At 42.4% G+C, this 16,186-nt stretch overlaps 1 protein-coding gene across 1 annotated transcript in view; it reads left to right on the plus strand.

Moving 5' to 3' along the window:
* Positions 1 to 16,186, plus strand: part of LOC135505812 (alpha-(1,6)-fucosyltransferase-like) — a 159,305-nt gene that overhangs the window by 119,765 nt on the left and 23,354 nt on the right. Inside the window, exons 5-6 of the mRNA XM_064924966.1 lie at positions 8,772 to 8,886; positions 14,250 to 14,487. Of these exons, the coding sequence (XP_064781038.1) occupies positions 8,772 to 8,886; positions 14,250 to 14,487 (353 nt within the window). The remainder of the gene's footprint in view (positions 1 to 8,771; positions 8,887 to 14,249; positions 14,488 to 16,186) is intronic.

Here is a 16,186-nt window from a genome sequence, read left to right on the forward strand (position 1 = left end):
CTCAAACAGAATAATTGCAATGTAAAAAAAAAAAAAAAACATGTACAAATGAATGCTTTTAAACCAAGAATAATATGGATTTATTGCTGCAGTAACAATAACAATCAGAGTACATTTAAAGAGAATACAGGAAAAGGTTTACATGTTAGAGAACATAGTGCAAGGTTCCAGAATTAAATTGACCCCAATTACAGATTGGGGTCAATGTGGCAATGTCTCAGTGGAGGTCAGGTTTGGGTCAGTCATTTTCAATTCAGTCGATATGGTAAGTAAACTGAAATTCAAATATTTTCCTCATTGCCTCCTTTGAGGAAAACATTTGAATTTCAGTTCACTTCCTGGATTGACTGAATTTAAAATGGAATTGACCCGACCCTGACCTCCACTGAGACATTGCTCCATATGTAAGCCCGAAAAAAATAATTGTCAGTGCTAGGCCTATTCAAGTTCTGCGTGTTACAAGCAGTGGACAACATGCTTGAAAAAAGACTAACAGCGGTAGACGTATTCAAGTGCCATGTTAATAATGGTAGACAACATGCTAATTATCTCAACGCATTTGAGCAAGGAAATAATAAGTTAAGGAAAACGGCAGATCTAAGAAGCACCATGAGCTACAATTATTAGCCTACATACTGCAAAGGTTAACTGTTAAAGAGAACACTTTACAGTAGCACTTCCACCATGGTTGGGGTCAATTCCTTTTCAATGCAGGAAGTTAGCTAACATTTCAATATCAATTCCAAGTTTTCTCATTGCCTCCAATAAAATGAAATTAGAACTGGAATTTCAGTTTACTTCCTGAATTGAAATGGAATTGACCCCAACCCTGGTAGAGGTGCTACTGTAATGATGAATAGGGGGTAAGAGAAAGTGTATTTTGTGGTTCCTTTCATTAAAAAAAATGCAACAATGTCAACGAATAATAGTTGGGATTTAAAAGCAGGATTTTCTGAATGAACTTGAACGCGTTGGACAGTTCTTTTGGATAACTGAGATGTAGAGCATAAATCAGACCAAACATTACCCAGGAAAGAATCCGGCAGTCTGGGGAGGTCAATCACCACAACTTCACTCTCCAGGACGACAGATCTTGACCGGATTGTAGTGGACTGGATTTTCTGTGTTGTCAACAACGATTGTCAGCAGGGCTACCGGTGAGTCACCAACCTCTGGTTTGTCTGAATCCAGATGAGAATACTAGACAGATATGTTATATAGCAATACAGTGCCTTGCAAATGTATTCGGCCCCCTTGAACTTTGCGACCTTTTGCCACATGTCAGGCTTCAAACTTAAAGATATAAAACTGTATTTTTTGTGTAGAATCAACAACAAGTGGGACACAATCATGAAGTGGAACAACATTTATTGGATATTTCAAACTTTTTTAACGAATCAAAAACTGAAAAATTGGGCGTGCAAAATTATTCAGCCCCTTTACTTTCAGTGCAGCAAACTCTCTCCAGAAGTTCAGTGAGGATCTCTGAATGATCCAATGTTGACCTAAATGACTAATGATGATAAATACAATCCACCTGTGTGTAATCAAGTCTCCGTATAAATGCACCTGCACTGTGATAGTCTCAGAGGTCCGTTAAAAGCGCAGAGAGCATCATGAAGAACAAGGAACACACCAGGCAGGTCCGAGATACTGTTGTGAATAAGTTTAAAGCCGGATTTGGATACAAAAAGATTTCCCAAGCTTTAAACATCCCAAGGAGCACTGTGCAAGCGATAATATTGAATTGGAAGGAGTATCAGACCACTGCAAATCTACCAAGACCTGGCCGTCCCTCTAAACTTTCAGCTCATACAAGGAGAAGACTGATCAGAGATGCAGCCAAGAGGCCCATGATCACTCTGGATGAACTGCAGAGATCTACAGCTGAGGTGGGAGACTCTGTCCATAGGACAACAATCAGTCGTATATTGCATAAATCTGGCCTTTATGGAAGAGTGGCAAGAAGAAAGCCATTTCTTAAAGATATCCATAAAAAGTGTTGTTTAAAGTTTGCCACAAGCCATCTGGGAGACACACCAAACATGTGGAAGAAGGTGCTCTGGTCAGATGAAACCAAAATTGAACTTTTTGGCAACAATGCAAAACGTTATGTTTGGCGTAAAAGCACCACAGCTCATCACCCTGAATACACCATACCCACTGTCAAACATGCTGGTGGCAGCATCATGGTTTGGGCCTGCTTTTCTTCAGCAAGGACAGGGAAGATGGTTAAACTTGATGGGAAGATGGATGGAGCCAAATACAGGACCATTCTGGAAGAAAACCTGATGGAGTCTGCAAAAGACCTGAGACTGGGACGGAGATTTGTCTTCCAACAAGACAATGATCCAAAACATAAAGCAAAATCTACAATGGAATGGTTAAAAAATAAACATATCCAGGTGTTAGAATGGCCAAGTCAAAGTCCAGACCTGAATCCAATCGAGAATCTGTGGAAAGAACTGAAAACTGCTGTTCACAAATGCTCTCCATACAACCTCACTGAGCTCGAGCTGTTTTGCAAGGAGGAATGGGAAAAAATTTCAGTCTCTCGATGTGCAAAACTGATAGAGACATACTCCAAGCGACTTACAGCTGTAATCGCAGCAAAAGGTGGCGCTACAAAGTATTAACTTAAGGGGGCTGAATAATTTTGCACGTCCCAATTTTTCAGTTTTTGATTTGTTAAAAAAGTTTGAAATATCCAATAAATGTCGTTCCACTTCATGATTGTGTCCCACTTGTTGGTGATTCTTCACAAAAAAATACTGTTTTATATCTTTATGTTTGAAGCCTGAAATGTGGCAAAAGGTCGCAAAGTTCAAGGGGGCCTAATACTTTCGCAAGGCACTGTATATCTACACTGACTTATGGTTGGCTAGATTGACCATACTCACCCATCTAATCATCTGAGATCACCTCAGGAGCTGGAGTGGGTGGATTGGGAATGGGCACAATAATACAATATTACTGGAATGACAGAAAACCTACCTACCTGTTTTGCTTACTAGCGCAGCAACACAGGAAGAGCACAGAGAACAGTTGTACACCTTGTGTGGGCATCATGTGTTCCTAAAGGGATACATGAATGTACATTTTTCCTAAAGGGATACATGAATGTACATCGGCTTACCTAATCTAACCTGGTACCAGAGAGAGATTTTAAATATTTCACTGAGGTCGGTTTATGGTACAATGGAACCAGTGGAATAGTCCCAAAAGGGTACAATTCAGGTGCCTTTTTAAATTCTTATCAAGCCTAGTCCTGGACTAAAAAGCAAGCTCAATGGAGAATCTCCATAGAAATAATTTTTGTCCAGGACTAGGCTTAATCTGTGTCTGGGACATCTCCCCTCAAGGTTTAATAAGTAGTTGATAATTGCATTAGACCAAGATCTCAATATAATGTGGAGTCCACCGTCTTACCTGTAGATCATGACACCTCAGAATGTCAACCAAAGTGTCAGCAGTCCTTCCAGTCTTCGATGCCATCTGTCTGTACAAAGTCATTAACCGAGGGGTGTGACGGTCAATCTCAGCATAGAAGATGTTTGGCAGGTTCTGGTTTGTAATTCGCTAGAACTCTGCATACACCTACACTTGGAATAGACATCATTTTGAATTTTTCACATGTTTGGAATACTGTATCACAATTTAATTCAGTAGAACTAATATATTAATACAGCATTGCAATTTTACCTGCGGCTCCATGCTCAGAGCAGTCCAAAGATCAAGGAACTCCTTTACGATTTGAGTGTCGGTGACTATACCCTGGTACCACAGGGCGAATGTGTTCTGCATCTTCCTATCGATCTTCCTTTCGTTTTCTGAACTTCTCGGACCATTACCTGTCTCAGCGATTTACGACTCCCTGAGTCCTTTCCAAGGTGGAGGTTTGGCAGGAAGTTCACTTCAGCCCACTTACCTAGGTCTCTTTATGTTTGAGTGCGGTGGTTCATTCTCTGGATTGCTTCTCCTTCTTTTACCTGTGTTTACAGAGACCTTACATCCTCCTCTCCTCATCTTCATTCTGTATTTATCCATATTGAATTTGATGCTGTTCTTCCATCGATTCCAACCAGTTTCAGATTATGCCTCTTTTAGACAGGGGTGTTTCGAAACAAGAGCTTCAGCTGACTTTAGCTAGCTAACATTAGCTCTAGCCAGCTAACTTACCTGGTGCCTAGCTAAATAGCTAACATTAGCCCTGCCTAGCACTTGCCAGTTAACCAGATTACTAGCTTGACAGATATCCATTCGATGTTCGATAAATCATACAATCACGACAGAGTTAAAAATCATGAAATACAAAACATAGAAAAAAGGACATAGAATGCCCACCCTAGTCACACACTGGCCAAACCAAAATAGAGAATAAAAAGGCTCTCTATGGCCAGGGTGTGACAATTTGAGTATAATATATATTTGAGATTCTTCAAATAGCCACCCTTTGCCTTGATAGCTTTGCACACTCTTGGCAGTCTCTCAACCAGCTTCACCTGGATTGCTTTTTCAACCATGTTGAAGGAGTTCCCACATGCTGAGCACTTGTTGGCTGCTTTTCCTTCATTGTGCGATCTGACTCATCACAAACCATCTCAATTGGGTTGAGGTTGGGAGTTTGTGGTGGCCAGGTCGTCTGATGCAGCACTCCAGCACTCTCCTTCATGGTAAAATATCCCTTACACAGCCTGGAGGTGTGTTGGGTCATTATCCTGATGAAAAAACAAATGACAGTCCCACTAAGCCCAAACCAGATGGGATGGCATATCGCTGCAGTGCGCCTTGAATTCTAAATAAATCACAGACAGTGTCACCAGCAAAGCACCCCCACACTATAACACCTCCTCCTCCATGCTTCACAGCGTCTCACAACGACACCAGACCAAAGGACAAATTTCCACCGGTCTAATGTCCATTGCCCGTGTTTCTTCTTCTTATTTGTATCCTTTAGTAGTGGTTTCTTTGCAGAAATTTGACCATGAAGGCCTGATTCACACAGTCCCCTCTGAAAAGTTTATGTATTTTCTCTTTGCTTATGTCACGATCGTCGTAATGAGTGGACCAAGGCGCAGAGTGAGTATAGTTCCACATCTTTATAACGGTGAAACTTTGAACAAAAAACAATAAACCAACAACGAAATGTGAAAGTAGTGATGCACAAACACAAAACAATATCCCACAAAACACAGGTGGGGAAATGGCTACCTAAATATGATCCCCAATCAGAGGCAACGATAAACAGCTGACTCTAATTGGGAATCATATTAGCACCAATATAGAAATAGACATACTAGAACACCCCCTAGTCACACCCTGACCTACTACACCATAGAGATGGTCAGGGTGTGACAGCTAATTTGAGCTGTTCTTTACATTTCTGAGGCTGGTAACTCTAATGAACTTATCCTCTGCAGCAGAGGTAAATCTCGGTTTCCTTTCCTGTGGCGGTCCTCATGAGAGCCAGTTTCATCATTGCGCTTGATGGTTTTTACTACTGCCCTTGAAGAAACATTCAAAATTCTTAAAATTTTCCAGATTGACTGACCTGTTATATCTCTTTGGTTATTTGAGCTGTTCTTGCATTAATATCGACTTAACAAATCTGTATTCTGTATACCACCCTTACCTTGTCACATCACAACTGATTGGCTCAAACGCATTAAGAAGGAAAGAAATTCTACAAATTAACTTAAGGCACGCCTGTTAATTGAAATGGATTCCAGGTGACTACCTCATGAAGCTGGTTTTGAGAATGCCAAGAGTGTGCAAAGCTGTCATTAAGGCAAAGGGTGGCTACATTGAATAATCTCAATCTGAAATATATTTTGATTTCTTTAACACTTTTCTGGTTACTACATGATTCCATATTTCATAGTTTTGATGTCTTTCCATGTAGAAAATAGTAAAATAAAGAAAAACCCTTGAAAGAGTAGGAGTCCAAACTTTTGACTGGTACTATATTATACTTTTTTTCCCCCTGAGCTTTCTTTTATCTCCTAGATGTAGGACAGACACTTCAAAACCATATTCCTTATGATTTATTTTTTGACTGTCTTTTTTTGCCATTTATGAATGTGTTATTCAATGCGTTGCGTCAGCTTAGACCCCCCCCCCCCACCCCACACACACACATTTTTTAAGAAACCAGATTGGACTACAAATGTAACATTTAGTCATACAAACCAAACCATAATTTTTACACTTCATATGTGGACAATCTGTACAAGTGTGGTTTGAACCTGCAATGTGCAGCTCTAAAGGTAAGCCTTTCATCCTCTTCTCCACCATCTTGTTTTTGCAGTGTGGCAGTATGGTCAATCTTTAGCCTTCTTAGACATTAATAAAGAAATACTGGTAAGTAGGTTATTCACCATCACCAACCTCTTTTTTATATTTATGTTTTATTTCGCCTTTATTTAACCAGGTAGGCCAGTTAAGAACAAGTTCTCATTTACAACTCTGACCTTGCCAAGATAAAGCAAAGCAGTGTGACAGAAACAACAACAGAGTTACACATAAACAAACATACAGTCAATAACACAAAATAATAGAAAAATCTGTGTACAGTGAGTGCAAATGTAGAAGATTCTGTATACATCTGGCCCTTTTTGAACACTGTGCTAACAATCCTCCAAATGAGCTTCAACGCCATAGAACACTCCTTCCGTGGCCTCCAACTGCTTTTAAATGCTAGTAAAACTAAGTGCATGCTCTTCAACCAATTGCTGCCCGCACCCGCCTGCCTGACAAGCATCACTACTCTGGACGGTTCTGACTTAAAATATGTGGACAACTACAAAAATCTAGGTGTCTCGTTAGACTGTAAACTCTCCTTCCAAACTCACATAAGCATCTCCAATCCAAAATTAAATCCAGAATTGGCTTCCTATTTCGCAACAAAGCATCCTTCACTCATGCTGCTAAACATACCCTCGTAAAACTGACTATCATACCGATCCTTGACTTCGGTGATGTCGTTTACAAAATAGCCCCCAACACTCAGCAAACTGGATGTAGTCTATCACAGTGCCATATGTTTTATCACCAAAGCCCCATATACTACCCACCACTGCAACCTGTATGCTCTCGTTGGCTGGCCCTCACTACATATCCGTCACCAAACCCACTGGCTCCAGGTCATCTATAAGTCTTTGCTAGTTAAAGCCCCGCCTTATCTCAGCCCACTGGTTACCATAGCAACACCCACCCGTAGCACGTGCTCCAGCAGTTATATTACACTGGTCATCCCCAAAGCCAGCACCTCCTTTGCTGCCAGTGACTGGAACAAATTGCAAAAATCCCTGAAGCTTGAGTCTTACATCTCTCTCTCTAACTTTACACATCAGCTATCTGAGCAGCTAACCGATCGCTGCAGCTGTACATAGTCCATCTGTAAATAGCCCACCCAATCTACCTACCTCATCCCCATATTGTTTTTATTTACTTTTCTGCTCTTTTGCACACCAGTATCACTATTTGCACATCATCATCTGGTCATCTATCACTCTCGTGTTAATCTGCTAAATTGTAATTAATTCGCTACTATGGCCTATTTATTGCCTTACCTCCTCATGCCTTTTGCACACACTGTATATAGACTTTATTTTTTTTCTATTGTGTTATTGACTGTACGCTTGTTTATTCCATGAGTAACTGTGTTGTTGTTTGTGTCGCACTGCTTTGCTTCATCTTGGCCAGGTCGCAGTTGTAAATGAGAACTTGTTCTCAACTAGCGTACCTGGTTAAATAAAGGTGAAATATATATATATATTTTTTAATTCAGGAAAAACTATTGTATTTATCATAGTGATTAAGGAGTAACAATAAAACAGAATAATATGCCCCACCAACAGTAGACAACAGGAAAAACCTAAAATCAAATCAATATTGAGAGAATAATCAAGGTGACAGATAACTGGCAAAGGCATGGTACCATAGCAGGAGGATTGGAATGCCATGAACCAAGATGTTGTGCATTCAAATCCAAGGTGAGGACCTGTTGAATGATAATTACTGTGGACAATGTAATTATGTATGTCAACATGTTACAAATATGTATGTTAAAAGTACTGTGTGTGTAACCAGTTGCACAGACTTTTTTAGTTAAGAAGCCCAAATAATCATGTTTAGTTGAGTGAACATATGAGACAAGTTGAGCAAACACATCATTTGAAATGGACTTTTGCCAAAGTTTTCTCAATTTGTAGCTAAGTTTGGGCAATTAAAAAAAAAATTGATAACACGTGTAACCAGTTACTTAGTAATGATTAGTTGAAACAACTAGATTAGTATATATTTTATTTTATTTACAGTGCATGTTGACTAATGGAGAGTTGTCGTTATCTCACAGGGCGACTGTGATATATCCCTGATGGGTTCTGGGTAAAGGAGTTTGACAAGGCTTCATATCAAACACACACGTTGTGGTTTAAGATAAAAAATGGAAGCATGAGTAATGATTATGTCTTGCCAGAGGACGCGTGTGCATGTGTATACGTGCACAAGTGTATGTGTGTGTAAGTGTGTGTGTAAGTGTGCATGGGTACTTGTGCTCAGGAGGTTTCCCACACTGAGGATGTGACTGATTTGGGTCACTGAAATTAATTGAACCATGCTGGTTTTTAGAGATGGGAAACTGCTGTATATGTGTGTCTGTGCTATGTAGCACACTGGACTTATGGGTTTCTTTTTCGGTATGTGTGCATTTGTGTGTGTGTGCGCGTGTGCGTGTGTGTGTGTGTGTGTGTGTGTGTGTGTGCGTGCAGGTCTATCATGACAGACCTGTACTACCTCAGCCAGGCTGATGGAGTGGGAGACTGGAGAGTGAAGGAGGCCAGGGACCTGTCTAACCTGGTGCAGAGCAGGATCACCTACCTACAGGTACACACACACACACGCACACGCAAACACTCTTTCTCACACCTGCTCTTCTCTACCTAACACAAGCCAAACCTGTCAGAATCACCATAGATGAAACACATCGTGTCTAAGGGTCTGACTGCTGTCTAATCCCTGTATATCATCTATCCTGTCACACACACACACCCACCATCCTCCGACCCTATCCACTTTCTGTTATCCCCTCATATACCCTCCACCCCCAGTGACCCAGGAGTCTCCCCTCAGCCCTCCTCCCTTCCCCAGTTTGCATGCAGCAGGCCTGGGGTGGGGCTGTGCGGCGCTGGGCCCTGCAGCATTAATGAGCCTTGGTGTTTGATGAAGAGAGCCAGAGTGAGTGTGGCTGGGAGGAGACGCCATAGCTAACAGCTGCTGTCACCACCGCTGAGGGATCACACAGCTCCAGCGACCGCCATCACTAATTCATCAACCACACACAGTCCTCACAGGCTGGCAGACACACAAACACACACACACACTTAGGGAGCCAGGGACCCGTCTACCTCTTACACCTCTGTCAGTAACATCAATCCCAGGTCTACAAACACACACAGACACACACGGATGTGCATGAGCACATATACACACTCCTGCACACACACACACACACACACACACCCCCCACACACACCCCCCCACACACACATCACCCTTCCCCCACACCACCAACCTCAGCCCCTGCGCCCTTCGGCCCTGGCCCGGCTGACTCCATCAACCTGTCTGCCTGTCTGCCTGTCTGCCTGTCTGCCTGTCTGTCTGTCTGTCTGTCTGTCTGTCTGTCTGTCTGTCTGTCTGTCTGTCTGTCTGTCTGTCTGTCTGTCTCACTCTTCAATGAGAACACAGTGGCCTTTACTTGGTGTCCCTTTGTTCAGAGTCACACAGTACCACCTTGTCACAAACACACAGTACCTCCTCCATTTTCAGCCTTCCACTTTCACTTGTTCTTCTATAGCACATCATCAGCTCTGAACCAGCTGATTATAGGTCATATTTAATGAGTCACCCTCTCTCTCTCTCTCTCTCTTTCTCACTCACTCACGTGCACATTTTCAGTCTACTGTATTTTAACTAGAAAATGTAGTTTTTGAAGGGCTACTTAACCTATAGCAGTATGGGTCAGCCTTGGTATTTCACTCTCTCCATAATTACCATTGAACTTTGTCTCCTAGCACATCTGAATCGCATGAATCGCATCTGTCATTTTTAAACAACCAAAGTAGTTCAGAATTTGTGCGCTTATGGTTGTTTGTCGTTCTGATTTAAAGCCATGCTCCAAAAGAGATTGGCTCGCTGGTGTAAATCTCCCTTTCAAGTCGTTGTTGTTGAGACTCGCAACAACACACCAGATTATTAGTATTTAAATCAAACGTAGTTTACAAACGTTCAATGAGGAAGGCTGGTCTGGATGCTTGTTTATATTCATCCATTAAGCATAACATAATCCACTTCATTTCCATTTCTACTGGCATAGTCGGATTGAATACAAATGTACACTATATATACAAAAGTATGTGGCCACCCCTTCAAATTAGTGCTGTAATTGTGAAGTGGAAACGTCTAGGAGCAACAACGGCTCAGCCACAAAGTGGTAGGCCAAACAAGAACGGGACCGCCAAGGGCTGAAGCGTATAAAGTGTAAAAATCTTGTTCTCGGTTGCAACACTCACTACCGAGTTCCAAACTGCATCTGGAAGCAACGTTAGCACAAGAAATGTTCAAACAGGTGCTTCATGAAATGGGCTTCCATGGCCGAGCAGCTGGACACAGGCTTAAGATCATCATGCGCAATGCCAAGTCGTGACTGAAGTGGTGTAAAGCTTGCAGCAATTGGATTCTGGAGCAGTGTACATGCATTCTCTGGAGTGATGAATCACGCTTCACCATCTGGCAGTCCAACTGATGAATCTGGTTTGGCGGATGCCAGGAGAACACCCCAATGCATAGTGCCAGCTGTAAAGTTTGGTGGAAGAAGAATAATGGTCTGGGGCTGTTTTTCATTGTTTAGGCCCCTTAGTTCCAGGGAAGGGACATCTTAATCTACAGCATACAATGACATTCTAGATGATTATGTGCTTCCAACTTTGTGGCAACAGTTTGGGGAAGGCCCGTTCCTGTTTCAGCATGACAATGCCCCCATACACAAAGCAATATCCAAATAGAAATGGTTTGTCTAGTTCGCTGTGGAAGAACTTGATTGGCCTGTTCAAAACCCTGACCTCAACCCCATTGGACACCTTTGGGATGAATTGGTACGTTGATTGTGAGCCAGGCCCATTTGCCCAACATCAGTGCCCGACCTCACAAATGCTCTTGGGGCCGAAAGCAAGCAAGTCCCCACAGCAATGGTCCAACATCTAGTGGAAAGCCTTCCCAGAAGAGTGGAGGCTGTTACAGCAGCAAAGGGGGGACCAACTTCATATTAATGCCCATGATTTTGGAATGAGATGTTTGATGAGCAGGTGTCCACATACTTTTGGCGATGTAGTGTATCATCAACACAGTCTTGCCTCTTCTCCTCTTCCCTATTAGCCATCTGCGGAATCTCATTCACCTATTTACCTTATAGCATATAAGCATGGCACAATAATGCACATTCCTCACACTTGCTGTTTAACCTATGGGCTCACTCCTGCAATTATCACTTACCCATGTTCTCTCACTTGCTGTTTTTCAGCAACAGTTTCGACAACCATCCTCCACCCCACAACCAACAGCTATAATAACCTTAAGGCCCGTCATTGGAACTCCTTTCCCCCAGCGGAGGTGTTTCAATGCCAAAAGCTTTGCATAGGGCTATCTGCCATCACATCATCTGAGACAAGGCCGCACACCAAACAATTTAATTAAATCTCATATTACATTCCGTCTTTGTTATTTATTCAGTAAAGCCTGTACTCGATTCAACTGTAAGTGTGATACCTATGGGGCCAATATGGAGAAGAGGAGCGATATTTACCTCACACACACACACACACACACACACACACACACACACACACAGATTCCTCAAAGGAAATCTTCCCAGTGGCTTGTTTGTTGCTTCGTTGACATCTGCTTGTGTTGTTCAGGTTATTATTGAACGTCGGCGGTAATACATTTGGAACATGAAGGAACATTAGCTCTCCTCTAGTTTTTAAACAGACAAGCGGTGTGATAACGTTAGCACTTGCCAGACGCCTTGCCGCCATGATCACCGCCAACCAGTTTCAGCTGTGACAGCCTAATGAGCAAAACACTCGCAATGCAGAGTAAATTGCTATTTAGAAAGATGTTGGCACAAGTTGGTGCGGAGTGAGGAGAAGAAGATGGGGAACCAAAGATGGCAGATAAATTAAGTTCACTCAGGCCATTTACTCTGGATCACTGCTACTCTAACTTCCGCGATGCATACAAAGCCCTCCTCTCCCAACCTTCCTTCGGGCAAATCTGACCACGACTGCATTTTGCTCCTCCCTTCCTATAGGCAGAAACTCAAACAGGATGTAACCGTGACAAGGACTATTCAACGCTGGTCTGACCAATCGGAATCCACACTTCAAGATTGTTTTGATCACATGAACTGGGGCATGTTCCGGGTAGCCTAACAACATCTCCACTTTTCTGATCCTCAACACTAGGGCCCCACAAGGGTGCATGCTTAGCCCCCTCCTGTACTCCCTGTTCACCCATGACTACGTGGCCATGCACGCCTCCAACTCAATCATCAAGTTTGCAGACTACACAACAGCAGTAGGCTTGATTACCAACAACGATGAGACAGCCTATAGGGAGGAGGTGAGGGCACTCAGAGTGTGCTGTCAGGAAAATAACCTCTCACTCAACGTCAACGAAACAAAGGAGATAATCGTGGACTTCAGGAAACAGCAGAGGGAGCAGCCCCCTAACCACATCGATGGGTGGAAAGTTTTAAGTTCCTCAGCTTACACATCACAGACAAACTGAAATGGCCCACCCACACAGACAGTGTGGTGAAGAAAGTGCAATAGGGCCTCTTCAACCTCAGGAGGCTGAAGAAATGTGGCTTGTCACCTAAAACCCTCACAAACTTTTACAGATGCACAATTGAGAGCATCCTGTCGGCTGCATCACCGCCTGGTACGGCAACTGCTCCAAACATAAGAGGGTGGTGCGGTCGGTACAACACATCACTGGGGGAAAACTACCTTTCCTCCAGGATACCTACAGCACCCGATATCACAGGAAAGCCAAAAAGATCATCAAGGCCAACAACCACCCAAGCCACTGCCTGTTCACCTCGCTGCCACCCAGAAGGCGAGGTCAGTACAGATGCATAAAAGCTGGGGGCGAGAGACTGGAAAATAGCTTCTATCTCAGAAACTCAAACAGGATGTCAAACCGCCATCACTAACACAGTGAGGCTGCTGCCTACATAGACTTGAAATCATTGGCCACTTTAATTAATAAATGGATCACTCTTCACTTGAATAATACCACTTTAATAATGTTTACATATCTCGCATTACTCATCTCATATGTATATACTGTATTTTATACCATCTTTTGCATCTTGCATATGCTCTGTCATTGTTCATCCATATATTTCTATGTATATATTATTATTCCTTTCCTTTACCTTAGATTTGTGTGTATTAGGCAGTTGTTGTAGAATTGTTAGATTACTTGTTAGATATTGCTGCCCTGTCGGAACTAGAAGCACAAGCATTTTGCTACACTCGCAATAGCATCTGCTAACCATGTGTATGTGACCAATAAAATGTGATTTGATTGGATTGAAAACATTTTTTAGTTCCTGTCTACTTAAGGGGGTGGCTCTCCCATAGACACCAATGCGATAGCAGCCGGGTCTGGTCTACTTAGTTTATTGACTTCCATTGAAACAGAAATAATGAGGGAGTGGGATATCTTCCTCTTCCTCTAGCTTCCTCTTCTGTCTCTGTGGGGCACGACGCAGCGCCGCATGGCATCATTTTGCCACCGCTCGTCTGATGAGTTGTAGTTGAAAACGGTGGAATGGTCTCACGTCGTGATTTACAGGTGCCATTTTGAGAGAATGCTTTTTTTCTCTCACTCATATTTCGGCAGATCTCTTTGTCATGAGAGACAGAGAGGGGAAGAGAGTGAAAGAGAGCGAGAGATATAGGCAAATTGTGTTATCATACATTAGAGAACAATGCTCAGAAAGCCATTTTGGGTCCCCCAGAGGTCAAGTGGTCAAATGTATGTTCTTACACCCATATGTCTCTCTCCCCCATCCCCCTCTGTCATTTTCTTCACTCCCTCTCTCTCCGCTCCGTCTCTATCTGTCCTTCTCTCCCTCTCATCCTCCCTCTCTCTACCTCTACCTCTCCCTCCCCCCTCACCAGAACCCCCAGGACTGCAGCAAGGCACGTAAGCTGGTGTGTAACATCAACAAGGGCTGTGGCTATGGCTGTCAGCTGCACCACGTGGTCTACTGCTTCATGATCGCATACGGCACCCAGCGCACCCTCATCCTGGAGTCCCACAACTGGCGCTACGCCACAGGTGGCTGGGAGACCGTCTTCCACCCCGTCAGCAACTCCTGTACCGACCGCACTGGGGTGTCTACAGGGCACTGGTCAGGTAGGCAGGGTGCGCGCTGTCTGGTGAGCAGCCAGGTATTTATAGTTTGGCCCGGTTCTATAGCTACGGTTGAACCATTGAGGTATCTGCATTATGGTGCATTTACATTTTTATTTTTTATTTTTTAAATCTATTTAACCTTTATTTAACTAGGCAAGTCAGCTAATAACAAATTCTTATTTACAATGACGAGCCTATCCCAGCCAAACCTGGAAGACGCTGGGCCAATTGTGCGCAGCCCTATGGGACTCCCAATCACAGCCGGATGTGATGCAGCCTGGATTCAAACCAGGGACTGCAGTGACGCTTGCAATACTAACATAATTGACACATCCTGTTTGCAACAAGGCAATAAAGTAACACTGAAAAAAATTAACAGTTTGTCCTGAACACAAAGTGTTATGTTTGGGGAAAATGCAATACAACACATTACCAGTGGTACTACTCTGTACTTCGTTACAATTTAGATTTTTGACTACTTTTACTTCTCTACATTCCTTAAGAAAATAATGTACTTTTTATTCAATACATTTTCCCTGACACACAAAAGTACTCGTTACATATTAAATGCTTAGCAGGACAGAGAACATCCCTGGTTGTCCCTAATGCCTCTGATCTGGCGGACCCACTAAACAAAAATGCTTTGTTTGTAAATGATGTCTGAGTGTTGAAGTGTGCCTCTGGCTATTCATATATTTAAAAAAAAAAACTAGAAAATTGTGGCATCTGCTTTGCTTAATATAAGGAATTTTCTATTATTCATACTTTTACTTTTACTTTTGATACTTAAGTATATTTAAAATCAAATACTTTTAGACTTTTACTCAAGTAGTATTTTACTGGATGACTTTCACTTTTACTTGAGTCAATATCTATTAAGGTATCTCTATTTTTACTCAAGTATGACAATTGGACACACATTACTTAGTACCACTCTGCATATTTTTAAGCATAGTGGTGGCTGCATCATCTTATGGTTATGCTTGTAATCGTTAAGGATTGAGGAGTTTTTCAGGATAAAAAAAAATTAACAGAATGGAGCTAAGCACAGGCAAAATCCTAGAGGAAAATCTGGTTCAGTCTGCTTTCCACCAGACACTGGAAGATTTGTTCACCTTTCTGCAGGAATATAACCTAAAACACAAGGGCAAATCTACACTGGAGTTACTTAGCAAGAAGACAGTGAATGTTCCTGAGTGGCCAAGTTGCAGTTTTGACCTAAATCGGTTCAACAATCTATGGCACAACTTGAAAATGGTTGGCAATGGTTGGCAATGATCAACAACCAATTTGACAGAGCTTGAATAATTCTTTAAAAGAATAATGGGGAAATGTTGCACAATCCAGGTGTGGAAAGCTCGTAGACATGTACCCAGCAAGATTCCAAGCCGTAATAGCTGGCAAAAGCGATTTTAACATGTACAGTTGAGGTCGGAAGTTTACATACACTTAGTTTGGAGTCATTAAAAGGTAAGTGTTCAAATGTTTAATAAAAGAACTGAACACTGAACAAAACTGTCAGGATTTGGCCAGGGTTGTTCCGGGTTTTTGTCAGTAGATGTCCCCATTGTGCTTTTTGTCCCTGTGTTTTTCCCTTGATCCCCATTATTGTTTGCACCTGTGTCTCGTTTCCCCTGATTGTATTTAAACCCTTTGTTTCCCTCAGTTCTGTGCTCTGTGTTTGTATGTTAGCACCCTG

This window comes from Oncorhynchus masou, chromosome 19 (genome assembly GCF_036934945.1).
Source record: "Oncorhynchus masou masou isolate Uvic2021 chromosome 19, UVic_Omas_1.1, whole genome shotgun sequence".
Lineage (NCBI taxonomy): Eukaryota > Metazoa > Chordata > Actinopteri > Salmoniformes > Salmonidae > Oncorhynchus > Oncorhynchus masou.